The sequence below is a fragment of the Colias croceus genome, chromosome 25, assembly GCF_905220415.1.
Source record: "Colias croceus chromosome 25, ilColCroc2.1".
Taxonomy (NCBI): Eukaryota; Metazoa; Arthropoda; class Insecta; order Lepidoptera; family Pieridae; genus Colias; species Colias croceus.
In genome coordinates this window covers 3,574,227-3,589,563 of record NC_059561.1, presented here as the reverse complement: position 1 = coordinate 3,589,563, position 15,337 = coordinate 3,574,227, and the positions used below count along the sequence as shown (strand labels likewise).

The 15,337-nt window shown below is 31.1% G+C and overlaps 1 protein-coding gene across 4 annotated transcripts in view; it reads left to right on the top strand.

The window, feature by feature from the left end:
• LOC123703101 (laccase-4-like) overlaps nt 1-15,337 on the top strand; it is a 101,445-nt gene that overhangs the window by 63,129 nt on the left and 22,979 nt on the right. For 3 of the 4 annotated variants that reach the window (XM_045650986.1, XM_045650985.1, XM_045650983.1), the window contains exons 7-9: nt 629-752; nt 8,589-8,700; nt 9,065-9,167. In XM_045650986.1, the coding sequence (XP_045506942.1) occupies nt 629-752; nt 8,589-8,700; nt 9,065-9,167 (339 nt within the window). The remainder of the gene's footprint in view (nt 1-628; nt 753-8,588; nt 8,701-9,064; nt 9,168-15,337) is intronic. The other variant, XM_045650984.1, reaches the window with a different exon arrangement.

Below are 15,337 nucleotides of genomic sequence, written 5' to 3'. Positions count from 1 at the left end.
TTAGAATATGAAAGTATTAATTAGAGGTTTTAAATATAAAATATATTATTTACGTACGGTGATTTATGATGCATCTGCTAAATTAAATTTGTAAGTATATTATAACTTTTATCAGATTGAAAAATACAGTTCAACGTCGGTTCTTTTCCATAAAAACTACTTTCCAAACAGGTGGTTCCTAAAAAATTGTTACATAATAATATGTCGAATCAAAATGGATTGATTTTGACTATGATAAGAAATACTATATCGAATTTTGTTCTCAACAGTGCTCACTTAATTTGGATGACATTATTTTAGATGATATAAAAATTGCTATGTTTTGTTGCGTATATATTTTTGTAATATTTAACCTTCTTTCTAAAGCTAAAAGTATTCAATCCTATTATCCTGGGTATAAAATAATTGTGTTACACACCATTCTTTGAAATTAAACCTTCTGTTGAAATTGATATTTTTGGTTTTATGGTATTCAAATGATTTATAAATAGGTATAAATTTATAAAGATGCAGGCAGGCATCCGCCCCGGAATGGCGCGAAAGGAAGCGGGTTCGAGTCCCGCCTCGTGATCGAATTTTCTATTCTTTTCTATTCTTTATAAATTTATATATTAAACCTTCTGTCCAGGGCTACAAGTACCGTTTTCGTGTGATCAATGCGGAGTTCCTGAACTGTCCCATAGAAATGTCAGTTGATGGCCACAATATCACCATTCTTTCGTCTGATGGTTATGATCTGGAGCCTATTACTGGTGAGTTGAATATTTATTTGCTTTATTTTTTTAAGCTATTTTACAATGAAAATAAAACTTGTGAATATAGCATAAAACTTAGTAAAAGTCTCATCGCTTTAGAATGTATTTCAAACAGTTGTAGAGTTAAGTAGAGCTTTATGAGAATACCTAATATTATGTCGCTAAATTAATTTTCTGTTTCAAACCTTTGAACAGAACAGAACTAACTATTATATAAAATCTGAAACTTCGATTAATTTAACAATTGCAATTCTTATATAACATTTAAGTATCTACACGTAATTTACAGACCAATTGCAGTTTTCAGCTACACTAGCTGAACAAAGACTTTGACGTATGGTCAGGGATGTCACCTGCTCTAATTAATTATATAAATATATATATCGACATACTGATTAAAATGGGTACATCATCATTAGCCCATTCTGTTCCCATTGCTGGCCATAATCCAACACGCTGGCCAAGTACAGGTTGGCGGATGTCACAAGTCGTCGAAATTGTTTTCGACATGTGGTTCCCTAACGATGTTTTACTTCACCGTTTTAGAGCAGTGGTGATGTTATAATATGCGTAGATAAATTTAAATATGAATTTTATCTAAATATGATAAGTTAATACGTCCATAATGATAATACAGTATATACCTATAATTATTTTCCATAATGTGGCAACCCTATCCACATTATAATTCCTCCGCGGTCCAGTATTGTGCGCACGGAAATTCCCGCTCACTGTCGTTAGCTCGTTTGTTTCATTGCCGAAATTTCACCCGTACTATAATTAAAAGTTGAATCTGAAAGTGCATTTTATATTTAAAACGTTTTACACCAAGCAGCAGAATTCGTATTGTTCACATATTATGTGTTTTTCACTGATTGCTATCTGTATTTTGAAGTATCTTTTTTGCTCGTATGGCAAATATTGAGCTGATTTTTTAAATATTGTATTTTATTTTACACAGGGACACTGCTTTATTAATTTTCTGAAACCCTTAAAACTTTTAAGTTAAAAGTATAACTATACTACTGCGTTTTTGCTTCTTAAAAATTGGTACCTATTTTATATGAAAAAGTAGGATTTAAGAGTAAAATAGATTTGAATATTTGTCTCACTTTGTATTATCATACATTCGCTTTTCCATACTGAATTCAGAATATAATCTGTGACTATACGATGACGACGACAAAAAAAATTTCACAGGAAAATTTAAGCGCCTGTTGAAAATAGGTGAGCTAATGTTATGTGTCTAAATTCAATATAAAATGTGTGTGCAAAAAAATATTTATCTTTTGAGATATGTACATTGTACATAGTACATAGCATAATATTTTTATCTAGAGCCTTCTACAAATCATTTTTATGTATGTATTTTGGACGCAAAATAAAAAAAGGGAATTTCAACAGCCATTACAATTTCAAGCTTCTAAAAAGTGTTAAAACATTGGATATAATTTATAAAAGTCAATGCATCCCACTATAAAGTCCATACAATTAATAATACGCTATTTAACACAAGCTAGTACAAGTATTGACCAAACTAACTTTACCTATGATTGAAAAGAACAAAGCAAAAAGAGCCAGACAATACCTCTCTAATCCACAATTCCTTCGTAAAGGAAATTAGCAATTCTCATTGCGCTTTGTAAATCCTCTAGTATCGTTTGTCAAGGCGAAAAAAGCTAGTTAATTGAAAACCGAGTGCAGATGCAAAATAGATCTCGATAATAAGAAACGGGAATTTCGAGAATTCAGCGAAAACGAGGAGGATTATAGGTAAACCAGAATCTGATGGCAATTAGGGAAATCAAAATTTGGAGTGTGCAACCCTAGGGAAAATGGACTGAACGATCTTGATACTGCTTATTTTTTATTTTGTCCTCAATATCATTTGTCACATTACATAAATGGACAATACTGTACTTAATAATGAGATATCCACTTAATATTATGTAGGTACATACTTACATGTATAATATACAATTATACATATTACTTTTATACAGGTAATACATATTACTATTAACACATACCTATATTTGTATATTATTCATTACCAGTATGCCATGTGAAAATATCGATATAATCATAATGTAGATCAAAACTGCTCATAATTTTTTATTAAATAAAATAAAAAATAAAATAAAACTATGTTTATTTTCGTAAGTATTAACATACACACATTATAAAATTGACTTGGACAGCTTGGACTTGACTATTAGCCGTATTGGAAACTCCTGTAATAAGTTTTCATAAAATTATATTCTAATCAACAAACAATATTATAGTTACCTACATATAATATTATTTTAATTTAAAGTATCAAAACGGGTAAGTCCAATGTACCAATAAAATCTTCAAATTTGAAAATTGTGATGTGTTTGACCCTTTTTCATCGAATGTTTTTCTATACATATTATAAACAACACCTATTGCTTGTGATCGCAGCGGCTTTTTCGACATTTTCGAAGATTTTTTAGACAAAATCCTAAAAATTATTCATCAACTGCAAAAAAGACAAATAATTTGACAACCAATTTGATAGTTGTCAAATAAATTGCCACATGAAAATCTTTTATTTCTTAAATATAAATATGCCATCAGATTCTGGTAGACCTATAAAACTGTAGGTTTAAAGTTAAAAAAATTGAATTTAAGTTTCCAAATGTACAGGAAAACTGGCAGGATTAAAAATGTGTAAAAAAAATATAATTCTAATTTCAAAATTGACTTGTGTAGGTGTATACCATAATATCTAAGCATAATATTATAATTTAATGTTTCATATAATATGTACGTTATGGTGAATTTCGCACAATGATTTACCGTAATGTTGTGATAGTTATCGTAAAAATGATTTTTTTTTCCGATTGTTTCCTCAAAATTCACGAATTTCAATGCTCTATTCATATTTTTGAGGTCAATGTTAATATTTTGTGGCAATAATAAATCTGGTAATGGTATGAGAAAACCAAGTAAGTAAAATGTAGTTATAAAAAGGTATATTCTAATGCATTTTGCAATTCGACGTAACATCATCCTCATCATTATCATCATTTCAGACTGCGATATTAAAATTGGCTTTAATGTAATAAAAAAGACATCTCTATTTTTTACTGATTGCAGATTCTATTCCTCCATTTACATCATAAAATACAACAATAATAACAATTTAATACAATTACAGAAGTTCATAGGAATTCCCTAATAAATCTAGGTTCACAATGGAGCATTTTCAGTTCCTTGACAAGGGTAGTGATTCGAATTTAATTAGTGTCGCTATTTATGGGGTTCGTTAGTTCCTTTGAAACCATAGGAAGTTTACCTTGCATATTTCTGACAGGCATAACTTTAATTTAATGGTTGGTGGTTTGTTTGTAGTTTATACATTTATGTTTGAATAATTTGTATGATTACTTTTTGTTATTGAATTCTATTGTAGATAAAAATGTCCACTTAGATAGTGTAGGTAATATCTATTCCATGTTCTCATTAAAAGTGGTTAAGTTAAATTAAAAATATATTTAAATATGAACTTATTCAGTTTTAAATGTCTATAATGGTATAATGAAATACGTTCAACAGTTTTCAAATAAATTGTTGATCTTGAAATCGACCGGAGTAAACACGAAAGTTTGTAAGAATTTATGTTTGTTAATCTTTCACGCGGAAACCTATAAACCAATTTTGGTCATAGGAACATGATACTGATGTACCAAATTAACAATTATCGAAATAATTTATTACCATTTGATGAAACCAGGCATACAGTAAGTCACATTATAAACATCAGGCCAAACTACCAATACTAAGAAATTATACAAAGCCCGTTTCCGCCCTTACCGAGTTTCTACCAAAACCCACAAGACAAAGACTCCAAACGTTATAATTTACCCAATATCTTCGCACAGTTCAATGGTTCAAAGCAATTGCTCATTACAGCCTTTGACAGATTATTGCTTTGAACTCATATCCAAGAGATGAACATCTTACGCTACTTATGAATGCCCCATTTCGTTCTGATCAAGTTTACCAAAGAATTAAGAATTCTAGGTATTGCTGTGGTTTTGGCGTTATTGGAGATGTAGGTTAAGTGTTTTCTAGCTTTGTAGATAATATACGCTTCAGTGAGCGATTATAATAAGTATTAAGAAGAATAGATAGTCTTTTGTAAAGTACAATAGGTACTGTTCATACATATTTTTCGGAATAAAATAGTATAAAGGTACAAGTCCGAGACGGGCCGCAGACCGCAAACTGCAACAGCAAACTGCAAGCGACACCACTTGTTTCTATGAACATCTATGAAATTGATTCTAAGCGCGGCGACACTGCTGCCTGCAGACGCAACGCGCAGCGATTCATAGATGTTCATAGAAACAAGTGGTGTCGCTTGCAGTTTGCTGTTGCAGTTTGCGGTCTGCGGCCCGTCTCGGACTTGTACCTTTAACGAACTTGAAATTCGATTTTCCGCTGTGTAAAAAGTGTTAGAAATTTCGGGATAAAATAAATAATATTATCGTGATGATTTCTTAAGCTTTTCTTTTCGTAATTTCTTAAATCATTTTTATATTAATATTGAATAAAAATTGGTGTTTACAAATTACGAAAATAAAAGCCAAATAATAAGAAAATTTAAATTAATATAGGGTCTATCTATACATAGAACTTCAGTTACATATTCTTAATTTCTACACGCGTTCAGAAAAAAGAAGTTACTGTTATTCAAATTAAAATTTACCCTGTATTCAGTCAATACACGCAATTTTGCCTAGCCAGCGTTTTCGAGGGTTCTCTTTGATCCCGTATGAATATGTAAATTGTGGGACACTGTGAACTGCAGTGGAGTACTAACCTTAGATACTATATTATGTATTGTGTTTTTAAATTTTATTTGCATTCTAATGGGAGGTACGTTTAAATAAGAAGGGAATGGTAGTGGCGTTAAAAATTGTTGTTTTGATAATAAATAAATAAACACGAGTATTATAAATTTAGAAATTATAATACTCGTGTAAAATAGATTTATATTCATTATATGATAAGAACTAACAATAAGTATTAAAACATATTATGTAGCGGTTTGTGGGCTTATGGTGCACAGAAAAACTCGAATGAGTTTATGATTGCATCAATGTACATTATATCATAAAAAAAAATAAATAAATAAATAAAAAAAAAAATATTATCGACGAAACGTCGGGAAAATAATATAATGACAAAATTTTTAAAATCCATTAATTTTTTTTAATTTCTAGATGATTATTTAAGTATTTTGTGGCAGTAATATAATATGTAATAGATAATAATATAATGTTTACTAGACAAAAATTTATGTAGATAGTTATTTAGAGGTTGAGTGAAATAACTTAATAAATATTGTAAAATGTTTTGGTTGTCGAGGTATTTTTTTAGATTTTCAGTTTATATACTTGTTAAACAAGGTATCAAATGGATTAAAAGCATTAAAATTTGTAATGAATTATACGCAATTATAAGGGTAAGGAGTGATGAAAAATTCAGACTTTGTTTTAGTGCTAAGTGCTAAGCACTTTTGATCTGAAGCGATTCCCTGAAATCTTAATAAAAACCTTTTAGCCTAAGCCAATTAAGGGCTCTTTTATGAATTGATTACGAATATTTTAATATTTACATTCAATAAATCTAGTTTTAATTGCTATTGGATTAGCATTTTTTTTAATAATTTTATATGAAAATACCTTTTTTTTTTTTTTTTTTTTTTTAAGTGGGGAAATCTTGCATAGATACCCACGGCGTCCGGGGAAAGGGCCGCGGGTTATGTCGGATTCCTACCGACCAAAACCCCACTGTGTTCCGTCAAGCCACATAAACGACGGGGCCACGGGTATAGGTAGAATTCTTCCGTGACCCCATCAGTATATGAAAATACCTGAATTTTTAAATACCTGAATTTTTACTATAAACAGTATATTTTCTTCGTCTAATTTTGATAATGTTCTATAAAATTTCAAAAGATTTAAGATTATTCAAAATTCTGATAGGTATTTCATTGCCAATCTAATTATGATTTATTCTCTTTTATCATTCTAAATGATTTAACAGCGATTTTTTTACGAATTAATAATATTATTAGTCAAACTGAAAACAAAATGACGTAAAGCTTTTTCAATAATAAATAAGCATAAAATTTATTACAATCACTTCTAATATTATAAAAATGTTCCAAATAAAACTCATACCTACTCATGTAGTACATTAAAAAGTTTATAATCCGTCAATCTACCCTCATTAGGTTCTGATCCACTCTTCTAGTTAGCGGGATTAAGTGCTGAGAAGGAAAATTAGGTTTTATTCTATCATTAATAAAATCATAATTATTCCAGATTTCAATTTTATTATTTTTGCCAATCCATACTAATATTATAATTGCGAAAGTAACTGTGTCTGTCTGTTACTCAATCACGCCTAAACTACTGAACCAATTTGCATGAAATTTGGTATGGAGATATTTTGATACCCGAGAAAGGACATAGGCTACCTTTTATTGCGAAATATGTACCTACCACGGGCGAAGCCGGGGCGGATCGCTAGTATGAAATAAAAACCAATTTTGTATTTAATTCGTGTCAAAGCTAACAAGCATTTAATTAATATTTGTTGACTTTTACCGCCATGTTGTTTTAGTTTCAAATTTTTGTTTTGCTAACATTTAAATGTACATTTTAGAGGTTTTATTTGCATTAGCAGTGAAAATAAAACATGTAAGCTTACCTTGAAGCTTACTCTAAAATGCGGGTTTCAAAGCTCAAAGATAAATTAAATAAATAACATAAATCACTTTTAAATTGTACTGTAATACCTGATACTATGTTAATTTATGTATAGTTTACTTTAAAGCTTTTCACTGTTATTTTGAAACTTAAAGCATTTATAAATAATTCTGTTAGTACTCAAATGAGGTTAAATAAATAATTGATATCACTCCATAAAAATTTATTTTAAAAGTAGGTACATACTTTTAAATAATTATTATGTTTAGCGAATAATCAAAGAATTACTTATGTAGATCAATTAACGTAGTAACTTTTTGACCAAGAAGCAATTTTAGATACAAGGTAAGAGCATATTTCAACATTATTTTAATTTCGTTTACCTACGATGTAGAAGAGAAGAAGACTGACAAAATTAGCCATTATTCATACGATTTAATAAAAAGCAATCTTAAACGAAGTGGGGTCATCATGTCTGTCAACCCAGTGATTGTCACGTAGCTGTGGCCTCTCGTTGAAATCGAAATGTTTTTCGAGTTGATTCGCCCACTCTAGTGGAGTGTTCGTTCGATTGGAGTTTATAGCCACTCCTACACCTGGATTGTCAGGAAATGGTGTTGTGGTGATAGAACTTAGCATTAAAACACGTTGCATAACGTACAGACACACAAATAACTGCACAATTTCATAAAGTGTTTCCTTAAAAGTGGTGATAAGGCAAAAATGTTAGCTAAATATCTATCTTTTGTACCTTACCACTTCCTATATAGTATTTTCTGTATTCACACGTTTTTCAGAAACTACGAATTAACTGTTTTGTTTTACTATCATCTCGTAATCGAATAAATCGTTTCATAAACTCGTATAACGTTTAAATACCTTTCAATTTTTAATACAAAAAATTTTAGTAACAGTTTGCACTAGGATAAGCGGTTTGAATGCAATTATTTTTCTCTATTTCTATGTTTTTTCATAGAAATATAGCGAAACTATTTTCAATATAATCAAGGATCCAATAAATATTAATTTAATCTTATAACACTATTATTTAGTATTCCAATTAAACTTATCCTATTTGTTACAGCTACATCCCTAGTGACTTACGCGGGTGAGCGCTTTGACTTCGTGGTTGAAGCCAACAATGAAATTGATAATTACTGGATTCGATTCCGCGGCCTCATGGACTGTGATGAGAGGTATGTTGTATTTTTATATGTTTTAATTTAAAAAAAGTTCTATAGAAATAACGTTTTGTATATACCTAAAATATATCTTTATTTTTTATAATTATTATTATAGTGTTGTTTTACATATGGCGAAACGTACTAAAATCATAATAAGTTGGGTATTAAAATTCACATCTTATATTCTGGTATTTTTCATCGCTATTTTTATTTTGCGTGCTGTATTTAACAAAATCACTTAGGTACCTAAGCGATTCAATCGTAAAAACTGAAAACCAACCAACATACATTTATAATAAGTTTTGCTTTAATTAAAAAAATTCAAATGTATAAATATTTTAATACATTGTAAATAATACTATTTTGTAATACACAGGTTCACAAAAGCGAAGCAAGTGGCAGTTCTACACTATGAAGGCGCTATGGAAGTGGAACCGGCCGGAGATCCCACTTGGGAAGAATTACATAATGAAGGACTTGTAAGTATAAATCTATAACTAGCTGTGCTCCGCTCCTGTTGGTCTTAGCGTGATGATATCTATAGCCTTCCTCGATAAATGGGCTATCTAACACCGAAAGAATTTTTCAAATCTGACCAGTAGTTAATCCTGATCTGAGCGCGTTCCAACAAACAAACAAACTCTTCAGATTTATAAATAATATTATAGATTACAATAAAATTAATAGATCACGTAGTAAAAAATATTTGAGAACAAAATTGATAAATACATGAAAAAAATAACTTCAAAAAAGTTTTATTCATAGTTATAACGTTTGTTAGATCATCGAGTGCTTTTGCAGGGATGATGAAATTAAATGTTAAATTAGCTATTGTTAATGAATAGCATGGTAAAATTTCGATTTTTATAAGGTAAAAAGTTGAATTAATAATAATATCTTATACTTAATCTAATAATAAAACATTATCAATATGTAAAATGCGTTTGTCCCATACCATTTTTTATTCAATGTATTTTTTTTATTCTCCTAACTTATTCACAATAACAATTAAGATATCAATTACCCATTTTAATGAACTGTAAACATTGCCAGGTAATTAAACCTTGGAGCCTATTTAAGGGAAAATTTTTGGTCCATTTCTTCAGTAAATAATTAATTCAGACAGGCAAATGGCGTCCCAAATCGGACGAAGTTAAATCTTTAAGGAATGACCTAATTACGTTTTATATTGTGAATAAATTATTATAATATACGGGAAACTATACAGGGTGTAATCGTTAAGTGTGCACAAGCGATTATTCCGTAACTGTTGCAGATACCAAAAAACTTTAAACTGATATCGAAAGTACTTAACCTAATGAGTAAAATGGCCATAATAAATTTTTAAAAATAAAACGAGAAATATCCAAAAATGTTACATTAAACGCTCCCATACATTTTATTTCCCATTACATTTTGTATTCATAGCAGATTTTCGAAGTGATGTCCTCATTGTGCAATACAATGAGGAGCTCAATTTACAGTTTCTAAATGAACTTCCCTTCAAATTTGCGAAGTAATTAAAGCAGAAAACCAAAAAAAAGAAAGAAAAAGCTAAAATCTTTCATATTAAATGTACTAGGTTGATCCAAAAGTAATGATAATTGGGTATTTCCTGTGTACATAAAAATATAAAATAAATGTTTTTTGCTTGCTCATGTATTCACTAAGTAATCACAAAAAAATCATATCAACAGGCCACGTTTTCAATTATTTACATTAATTTGAATGTGAACCGTGCGTGCCAGAATGTTTCCCGACGAAAAGAAGAAACAACGATTCGACATGTAGAGGGTAAATTTCTAAATTTTTTATGATATCAGGATAATTTTTTGTCACGTTTTGTGATCATGGACGTTACCCGAGTTCACCATGTTTATACTGAAACCAAAAAACAATCAATATCCTGGATGCGAGCTTCCAAAGTGACGATGAAGAAATTCAAAGTGAAAATCAGTAGGTTAGATTAAAGCGGTAGTTTTTTGGGACGCTGAAGGAATAATTATGGTGGAATATTTTAAAAAGGTAGCCACTTCATTGGGCTCTTACTAAACAGACCAAATTAAAAGATTGCGGTAGGTTAATAAGGAAAAGAGACATGGCAAACTGCGGACCTGAACGCTGTTTCACCAAGACAACGCACGAGATCACAATCGTCAGTTGCGATGGCTGCCATTCAAAAATCGGCATTCGAAATGCTTGAACACCTACCCTATTTTTTTAGATCTAGCTCCAATTTACTTTTATCTCTTTCCTTGGCACAAGAAACACTTTCTTAGCAATAAATTATTTTAAGACGACAGCGAAGTGATGGCCGCGTGGAGGGGTTTTTGTGGATGAAGTCAATTTTTTTTAAGTTTAGGAAAAAAAATATTGAAGTATATTTTCTAGTTAGAAGACTATCTAGAGAACTACATAATTATTATAACAGCTGTAATGACCTTGTTTATATTGATGATCATTACTTTTGGATCAACCCATGTACATGAGATATTCGTATCTCATACTAAATGTATGGGAGGGTTTCAAGTTAATTTTTTAGATATTTCTCGTTTTATTTTTAAAAATTTATTATGGCCATTTTACTCATTAGGTTAAATACTTTCGATATCAGTTTAAAGTTTTTTGATATCTGTAATAGTTACGGAATAATCGCCTGTGCACACTTAACGATTACACCCTGTATATTACTTTACTCAAATCAGCACATCTTCAATATTTGCACCTGTATTGATCAAACATAATTTAATGTTTCTTTAGATTATGTAAGTTCGTTGTTATTTTGAATATTACAAATATAAAGTCTTTCATTATGGATTTGCGACCTGTTATAGAGGCCATCTCGTTTAAAAGTGAAATTTATCAAAAATGTTTTTTTTATTCCGTAAATTATGCCAAGACACGAATGAACAATAGCCACAAATAATAAATATTAATGATTAAAAAAAGTAAGTTAGAACGACCGCTTTGCGTCTATTTCACAGTAGACGTTCATATACCCATACCCATAGGTAGATAATACCCCCATACCATAACCATTATCACCTTCAAGATATCCATATTCATCAAACCAAGCCAATCAGAACAGGTTTTAACAAACATAAGGTGTCAGGACAAACGTTTAATCCCAAGGCACAAGTTTTGCGAATGAATTCAACTTGGTGAATAGTTCAATCGAGATCACTGGAATTCTGAATACAACTTGATAGAAAGCTTTAGGCAGATATATAGATGGCCTATGGTTTTAGGCCTATATTGTTTAGACGTTCAGTGTAAACCGTAGAAACCGCTAAGCCTATAGCTACAATGCCGTAGGTAATAGTAGACCATGGTATTGAAATTGAGTTTAGGGGAATACATCGAAATCACTTCAGTGCCCCTTTTCAAATAGCTGAGTGATTTGATAATACTTTATCTAAAGGACTAGAATATGGAAGTAATAAATCTGATGTTTGATTTAGACAAATGACTGATACTGATTTAGTTTAGGACTTTGAATAAACTAATTGTATGTAATACTGAAAAATATAATGCTGCATAGTAATTATGGTCACGGATGAATTCTACACATACCCGTGGCCCGGTCGTTGATGCGGCTTGACGGAACACAGTGGGGTTTTGGTCGGTAGGAATCCGACATAACCAACGGCCTCTTCCCCGGAGGCCGTGGGTATCTATGCAAGATTTCCCCACTAAAAAAAAAGGTACATTAATTATTATGAAGGCGAATGACTTAATTGTACTAATGTTCACTTCGTAAAGGATTTGGGAAAAATTAATATTAAAATATAACCAAATAATAGTTTGTTTTGCTAAAGCCAACAAGTTAGCCGTGTAATTATGTTCTAATTCCAACCATAAACTCCTGGTTTAATTTAATAAAGTATCAAACCGACACTTAAACTTAAAAGACGGGCAAGTGAAAAGACTCCACATAAATACTAGTACAGAGGCGACAAAATTTCAATTACTTTAAAGCCAGTCTAAGCTGCGTTAAGTATTGGTTGGTTTTATAGTTGCCAAGCTATTCCACTTTATGGCATCTAAGTGAGGTTCAAACGCTTTTAAATAAGTTTATTTACTACTTAAACTTTAAAAGTGGCTGAAGATAAATTGTTTTGAAAGCAAATGATTACACAAGCAATGAATTTGCGTTTATTGCAATGCAATTCTTAGTTGATTTGTATTCAGACTAACGAACTAAATGCATTGGTGCTTAACCCATTAGTGCATTAAGTTTATTAACGCCTTTTTCATTATGATCACTGTAACATATCATCTTTTAGGGTATCTTTAACGATTAAATTACATGAAATATTTAGTTTATGTAAAAGTTCAGATTTTATAGCCCGTCCGTTAAATCGGATGTTATGCACGGCGGACACAATTGATGTTAAAAAGAGGTTGAATAAAAGTACGGATTTTATGAAGAAATTTATTATAAAAAGCAACAGAAAATAAACGTATTTTAATGCATGATGTGATATGCCATATGGCATTTCGGGTGAAAACCCACATCACATTTCTGACACTGAAATTTACTTTTTCCTCCACATTGGTTTTCACACCGACGTTCAGTTCTTATTGGGACCAGCCTTGGGCCAGATCTTTACCGTCGTACCTCAATGTACATAATGGTTTCACTGGCTTGCGACCTTGATGTGGTGGTGTGCCATGTGACGAAAGTAAGCTTCTTGCTATGAAACGTCTAAAAACGAATAAGGACTCAGTTTCTCTTGTGCAGCCATAAGTAGTCCAGAGGATTTTGACATCTTTTACTTTCATCTGATGGTGGCTGTAAACGATATTCAGTACAAATAAAAGCGGGTTTGTCTTTTGTCCAATGTGTAGATTTTTTCTTTTTAGTTGGGGGTTCAGAACTTGAAGACTTGTTATGTGTAATGAAAGTAGAAAGGGGCTGCTCGTCTTCGCTATCGCTACTTGATAAAGAATGATCATTCGACGATTGCCGCGTATTTGAACCAAGAGTTGTAGACGTTGATGGAGAACAAAAATTGCTATCACCTCGAAAACGTCGCAATTCGCAGTTAGCTTGCAGCAGTCCTCGTCCTAAGTGAGTTAGGTTCGCACCATGCTCGTCATCGGATTTTGTCACTGTCTTCGTCAGTAACCTAATCGGCATCGATGGGCGGCTCAACGTAAATTATATTTTCTGTATAATCATCAACCTCCTCACACTCCAAAGCAGATAATATTTCATGAACTTGTTACCTGTAACAATTCAACAAAAACACCACATGCAGTGCCCACCGTGCATAACGTGCGATAAATCGGACGGTACGAAATTCGCAAGCATAGTATTCAAAATGACAGTGACTACGTACAAATAACATTGAAAATAAATAGTCGAATAGTTTAGCAATCAAAATATCCATTTATCACCCATAACACTAAACAAAATATAATAAAAACACAAAATAATCTTACCTTTGCCGCGAAGAATTTTGAACGCGTGCCGCCATTTTGCGAATTGACAGCTGTCTCACATGCGCGTTAGTATATTTTATAACAACAGTGCTGCCACGTTTGAAAATATATTCAACTACTGTTTTAAAAAGATAAATCTTGAGTAAAATATATAATACTCCTAAAATAACGATTTTATTGACGTCCGATTTATCGAACGTTATGCACTAATGGGTTAAATCAATAATACTATTGTTTGATTGCTGTTCTCTCGATTGAAATGAAGTATATCAAGATATACAATGGAATCACAGTATGGGTTTATTTAGTCATGATACAATACAGATAATAATATATCGTACACTAGATAATGAAGTAAATCTTTCATTATATTGAATCAATTACAATACTCTTATGGATTTAACTTACCTAACTATTGTTATTAGCGATTAGATGATGGCACATGTTTTGAAACTTCAAGAATAAGATTAAAAAATCTTTATAAATTTCTCGTTTATTGACCGATAAGCACGATAATATTTTGATAGTATTACTGCGATAAAGGTATATAAAATTATCAATATACCAACTATATTCTATTATTATTCCAACATAAATCCCAATATTAACTTGATATTTAGTTCTATAGCATTCAAATGCTTTAAAGACGAAAAATTTAAAAAAATGCGTCGCCCCGGCGCGGCAATGCGAAAGACGCGGCTTCGAATCCCGCCTAATGATCGCAATTATTATTTTCTTTAAATATAAAAAAAACAACTTATTAAATTTGCAAATGTCTATGTTACAGGAAATGTATGTAATCCGTCATTGTATACAATTCTCAAATCGTACGGAAATGTGTGAAATAAATTATTTTATACACATTTCCTAGGAAATCTATACATTTCCTAAATAGCTATCGGAAATGTAAAACATTTAAGATATTGATATGTCGCAGGCAAGGGTTGGACTAAAGCAAAGGGGGCGCAGGACTTAAAAAAATTTTGATGGAGTTGGTGTCATTATAACACCTATTTATTATTGTTTTATCGTAAAGATTACGCTTATATAAGCATGTTTTATAGGAACAACTTTTCTCTAAAATCAAAAATAGCCGAGATATTCGCCCTCAAAGTTAGGTTAGGTTTAGGTTAGGTTAGGTTAGGTTAGGTTTGTTAAAAAAAAACTACACAGAAATAGGAGCCCCGCGAAGCGGGGCTCC